Source organism: Lutjanus erythropterus, chromosome 4 (assembly GCF_056507025.1).
Source record: "Lutjanus erythropterus isolate fLutEry1 chromosome 4, fLutEry1.hap2, whole genome shotgun sequence".
In the NCBI taxonomy this organism is placed as follows: domain Eukaryota; kingdom Metazoa; phylum Chordata; class Actinopteri; order Lutjaniformes; family Lutjanidae; genus Lutjanus; species Lutjanus erythropterus.
In genome coordinates, this window is record NC_139320.1 from 36267842 (window position 1) to 36273618 (window position 5777).

The following is a 5777-nucleotide window of genomic DNA, read 5'->3' on the forward strand; positions in this document are numbered from 1 at the left end:
AAGGAGAGTCCTAAAGCAAAGGAAGGAAGACCAAACACAAAAAACTTACAGAGAAGTCAAAGGTGAATTAAAGGCAACCAAAAAAATGGATCCTATTTTACACTGATCTAAAGCACAAGTTGAAAGCGTGAGGCACAATATATTTAATTTATTCAAAGTGTGTCCAAATCCATCTTTGCCAGGGGTGGGAGTGATATTTTGCCCTGCCCTGCTGGGATACACCTATCAGCTGTGCCCAAGTGCCTTGATTAATTCATGGGTGAGTTGAGGCCGAACATGCAATAAACCAGTCAGAAAGTTGGCTGTCATTACCTTTAAGAAGGAGGGGGACCAGGAGTGCAAACAGTGGTAAAATGACGGCCGATTTACCAGGAAGAAACAAGAGAGAAGAGATTTTTAAGCAAGGAGGAAGACCTGGTTCGAGAAGTGAAAGTGCAAGAGCATGCAATGAATGGACATGTTTCATGTGTAAATAGGTTGTCTTACATTAACACCTGCAAAAAGTAATGCAATATTTTAACTGTAAAAGCCATACAGATATGTAACTGGTTATGTTTTACACTGACGCACCTTGAAATTACGGTGTATTTTATAATTCATTCTTATCATCATCATTATTATGCAGCCGACTTTGCACCGGGTGTAAGATAGAGCCCTCAGAGTGCCCTGCTAGTTCACTTGGTGGAGTGTGTGCCCAATGTAGTGAGGCTACAAATGGTCTTCAGCGGCCCTGGTGCAATTCGGCTCATTCTTGCGTGTCATCCCCTCTCTGACTACCCTCTTTTTCAATAATCATGACCTATGCGATCCAATGAGGACACAATAAAATCCTAAAAACAATATAAAAAAAAACATGCAATTTCAAGTTTTAATTGGACATTCAGAATGTTAAAATATGTAAAAACTGACAAATGTTCGTACAGTACAACTGAATATTATCTCATATCTTGTTAAGGTGTTTACAACTGGCTAAGGACAAAAACACTTTGTGTTTGAGCGCCTCCCAGCCCTCGCCCCAACTTGTAGGTCCACAGAGATAAAACATCACCATTGTTATTTTTCATGCTGCTCCAAAATATATAAATATCAGTTGAAGACTTTGACTTACATTAAAGTACATGTGATGCCACCCAGTGGTTTAGTTCTTTTTGACAGTATGATATCCACTCATAGATGGCCAGAGAAGGGCTGTGCCCTCTTACAGCTGTTGTTGGTGGCATCTGTCTCTCAGGCTGAAGAGCTGGTGTGCAGACGAAGAGGAGATCCTGAGAACCACCAGCTTTCTAAGGATGGAGACATTCTGTTGGGAGGAATCTTTTCTTTGCACAACAGGTGGAAACACAGACAGGAGACCTACATGCAAACACCACTGCCACTGCAGTGCACCAGGTAAATTATAATTGTTTTCCATTTAAAATATCTAAGAAGTGAGTACAGATACAAAGCAAAAAAGTTATCAACCTGAATATTAATATCAGAAATATTCCCTGTTGTGTATATAAATACAATTGAACCTTTTTGTTTAGTGTACTAGTTTGTAAGACAAATTAGTTGGATTTCCATCTATTTATAACTGTCCACATTAAGCTTGAGTTTCAGAGGGTTCCAGTATGCCCAGGCTATGCTGTTTGCCATAGAGGAGATTAATAACAGCACAGACCTACTGCCTGGTATCTCTCTGGGTTATAGAATCTATGATTCATGTATCATGATTGCCAGAGATGTGAGGGTTGCACTGGCCCTGGCTAATGGTAATGAATTAGTATTTGCATCCTCTGAGGCACCATGTACAAGACCTGCCGAAGTTCAGGCCATTATAGGAGGGCCCTCTTCCTCTTCTTGCATTGCTATATCTAGTGTCATTGGACCTTTTCATGTTCCACTGGTGGGTAAGATTGGTAAAAATGACATTTTATTTACAAATGATATTACAGATAATGATTATCCTGGAATTAAGAATTGATTGAGAATTATAGTGTGCTGTGTTGGCCTTGATATTTATATTTCATACGTTCATCTTGAGATATAATTTCTTTTGTCTTTTAGATCAGCCACACTGCTACTTGTTCATGTCTCAGTGATAAAACCAAGTACCCATCCTTCCTCAGAACAATACCCAGTGACTACTACCAGAGCAGAGCCCTGGCCCAGTTGGTCAAGTACCTTGGTTGGACTTGGGTTGGAGCTATTAGAACAAATAATGATTATGGCAATAATGGCATGGCTACATTTATAGAAACGGCCCAGCAGCTGGGCATCTGTCTAGAGTACTCTATATCTGTCTTTAGAACAGATCCACCAGACAAAATAGAAAAGATAATCGACATTATCAAAGCTTCCACCTCCAAGGTGATTGTGGGTTTCCTTTCTGCTGTGGAAATGGAGGTGCTAATACACTCATTGTCTCGCCACAATTTAACTGGGTATCAGTGGGTAGGAAGTGAGGCCTGGGTCTTTGATTCCCAAACTGCAGCCATGGACAGACATCACATTCTGGATGGTGCTATAGGTCTGTCCATCCCCAAAACACATGTCAGTGGCATGAAAGATTTCATATTGGATGTGAAGCCACTCAACTCATCTAGTAATGAAGTATTCACAGAGTTTTGGGAGACATTATTTACCTGTAAGTTCAAACAGTCAACGTCATTAACAGTGAATCAGAGAGAATGTACTGGACATGAAGATCTGACTGGAGTGAAAAACAGCTTCACTGATATGTCACTCATGCCTCTCTTTTACAATGTCTATAATGGAGTGTATGCTGTGGCCCATGCACTTCATGATATTCTCAGCTGCAATGAAACATGTAACAATAAGGTGCATCTAGATCCATTCATGGTGAGTTGAATATTAAACTTAATTAAACTTAATTTATAGTTTCAACATTAAGTCACATTAAGAAAGAAAATGGTTTAACCTATTTCACTGTGTCTATTATGCTGTTTGGAAGACTGACCCACATTTTTTGTCTGTGTTGATATTCATCTTCTTAGATTTTACAGCACATAAAAAAGATTCGGTTCAAAACAAAGGAAGGAGATTATGTTTACTTTGATGAGAATGGAGACCCAGAAGCTAAGTATGACATTATAAACTGGCAGACAAAGGAAAATGGAATTGTGGACTTTGTCACAGTTGGTCTTTATGATGCATCTTTACCTGCAGACAAACAGCTGAATCTGCAAAATACATCTGTAATTTGGGCACAGAATTCACAACAGGTATGTGATGACTGTTATTAATTGTTATATGAATTATTAATTGTTATAGGCAATTTTTTTCAATCATTAGTTGTTATTATAGTATCATAATGTTTGGTTTCAATGTGTCAGACCTAATTACAGATGTGTACAAAACAACTCCTTGTCAAACTGAATTCCCATACATCTTTTTTCTTACTGTCATTTAATTCATGTAGGTGCCTTTGTCAGTTTGCAGTGAGAAATGTCCCCCAGGAACTCGCAAGGTTCTGCAGAAAGGAAAGCCTGTCTGCTGCTATGACTGTTTAAGATGTGCAGAGGGAGAAATAAGCAACACTACAGGTGTAGTAATATTAAATGCTAAACAATAATCTAATAGTTTTAACATTCACAGAGCAATTTTATAGACGTCTTTCACATAAACCAAACACCAATGTAATTACAAATATCTTGAATAAATACAGATACATATCCCTGAAATCAGCTACACATCATCATGCACAGTTTCACAGTATTCAGTATTACTCCAAGGACGCTGTTTATGAAAATATGACAAAATCATTGGGATGATTTTGGCTGGTTGTGTTGTTTTCAGGCCATTCATTCTTGTACTCCTCCTAGAAGGTTGAACAGATTCAACTCAAATGTAGTAAGAAAAGCATTAAGAGCTTTATAATATTGGTATTGTGAAGAATGTGACATGTCTTATTTTGTGGATGTGCCACCAATGGACACATGAGGGAACAATGAACTCTCTCCTGTGGTGTCTAAACAATGTGGTGTCCATAGCCTTGTCTGTCAGGGGGTAATCACACAGCCCAACTTGCACGAGTGTGTGAGGGCCTGTTCATTGCTGCTTGTAGCTCTAATTAATATTGTAACAAAATCATATGGGTACTGATTTATATTTTTTCCTGTTGGTACCTTAATTCTATGTGGATCAAAAACATAAGGCACATTCTAAGTGTGTTTTGAAATGTATTTCATGAATAACTGTTTATTATTACATGTTTAGAAATGTACTATCTGGTAATCATGTAGTTTGTGTCTAATAGGCATAGAAAATATGCTTCTCAGGCAGAAAACAAGACAAATGTACTTATCAAGTCTATCACCTGCTTTAATACTATTTTTCAGACTCTATCACCTGTGTGAGATGTGACCCTGAGTTCTGGTCAAATGAGAGAAGAGATGCCTGTGTAAAGAAGGAGGCAGAGTTTCTATCATATGAAGAGATTATGGGAGCACTGCTCACTGCAGCCTCTCTGTTTGGAACATGCCTGACTGCTTTTGTGGCATTTATTTTCTTCAGATACAGACAGACTCCTGTTGTCAGAGCCAACAACTCTGAGCTGAGCTTCCTGCTGCTCTTGTCATTGACTCTGTGTTTCCTGTGTTCTCTGACCTTCATCGGCCGGCCCTCTGAGTGGTCCTGTATGCTGCGACATGCGGCATTTGGCATCACCTTTGTCCTCTGTATCTCTTGTGTTCTGGGGAAAACAATAGTGGTGTTAATGGCCTTCAGAGCCACACTTCCAGGTAGTAATGTGATGAAATGGTTTGGGCCTGTGCAGCAGAAACTCAGTGTTCTGGGTTTCACTCTTATACAAGTTGTCATATGTATCCTCTGGTTAACAATTTCTCCTCCTTTTCCATTTAAGAACTTTCAGAAGTTCAAGGACAAAATCATCTTGGAGTGTGCTCTGGGATCAGCTGTAGGATTTTGGTCTGTTCTTGGTTACATAGGACTTCTGGCCATGTTATGTTTTATTCTCGCTTTTCTGGCTCGGAAACTTCCTGATAATTTCAATGAGGCCAAATTTATCACCTTCAGCATGCTGATATTCTGTGCAGTATGGATCACTTTTATCCCAGCGTATGTCAGCTCTCCTGGGAAGTTCAGTGTAGCTGTGGAGATATTTGCTATTCTGGCTTCAAGTTTTGGACTGCTCATTTGTATTTTTATTCCAAAATGTTATGTTATCTTACTGAAACCAGAGAAGAATACAAAAAAGAATATGATGGGGAAGGGGGCAACAAAAACATTCTGATAACTAATTTTAAAAAATTGGCAAATGTATTCTAGTGCCATGATAATTTTCTTAATCATTTTTCCACTTTATTTAATTTAATTTATTACAGCATTCATAGTTCCAATGTGTAAGATGTACTGGGATTCATTGACAAAATATGGCAGGAAAATCCATAATATTTAGAAGTATGTATTCCTTGGTTTAGAATCACCTGAAGAATGGTTGTGTTTTTGTTACCATAAAATTAAAAGACATTAAAATGACTGAATCAACTGTCAGCTTGTTTACATTCGTACCATTACTGTCCCAGGTGCTATTTTGTCATTTTAAACATATTAAGTTGCAGCTCAGTGGTTGTTGTTGTTTCCCAGGGACTGTACACATGGACATAGAAGGACTTTGAATCAATCATTCAATCAGTCAAACTTAATTCACATAGCACTTTTCATACAAACAAGATGTAACGCAAGGTGCTTCTTCACACAATAAAAACAATAAAACAATACTGCTGGTTTGGCTCCCATATAAGGCCCATTTGCTG

General features: G+C 38.4%; 1 protein-coding gene across 1 annotated transcript; it reads left to right on the forward strand.

Annotated features, from left to right (window-relative positions):
* Positions 1-1108: 1108 nt before the first annotated feature.
* LOC146328825 (extracellular calcium-sensing receptor-like) lies at positions 1109-5501 on the forward strand. Its single transcript, XM_084717830.1, has 6 exons — positions 1109-1389; positions 1588-1885; positions 2047-2841; positions 2997-3224; positions 3422-3545; positions 4341-5501. Exons 1-6 carry the CDS (start codon positions 1124-1126, stop codon positions 5252-5254), a joined length of 2625 nt encoding a protein of 874 aa, XP_084573956.1. The 5' UTR covers positions 1109-1123; the 3' UTR covers positions 5255-5501.
* The last annotated feature ends 276 nt before the right edge of the window (positions 5502-5777 follow it).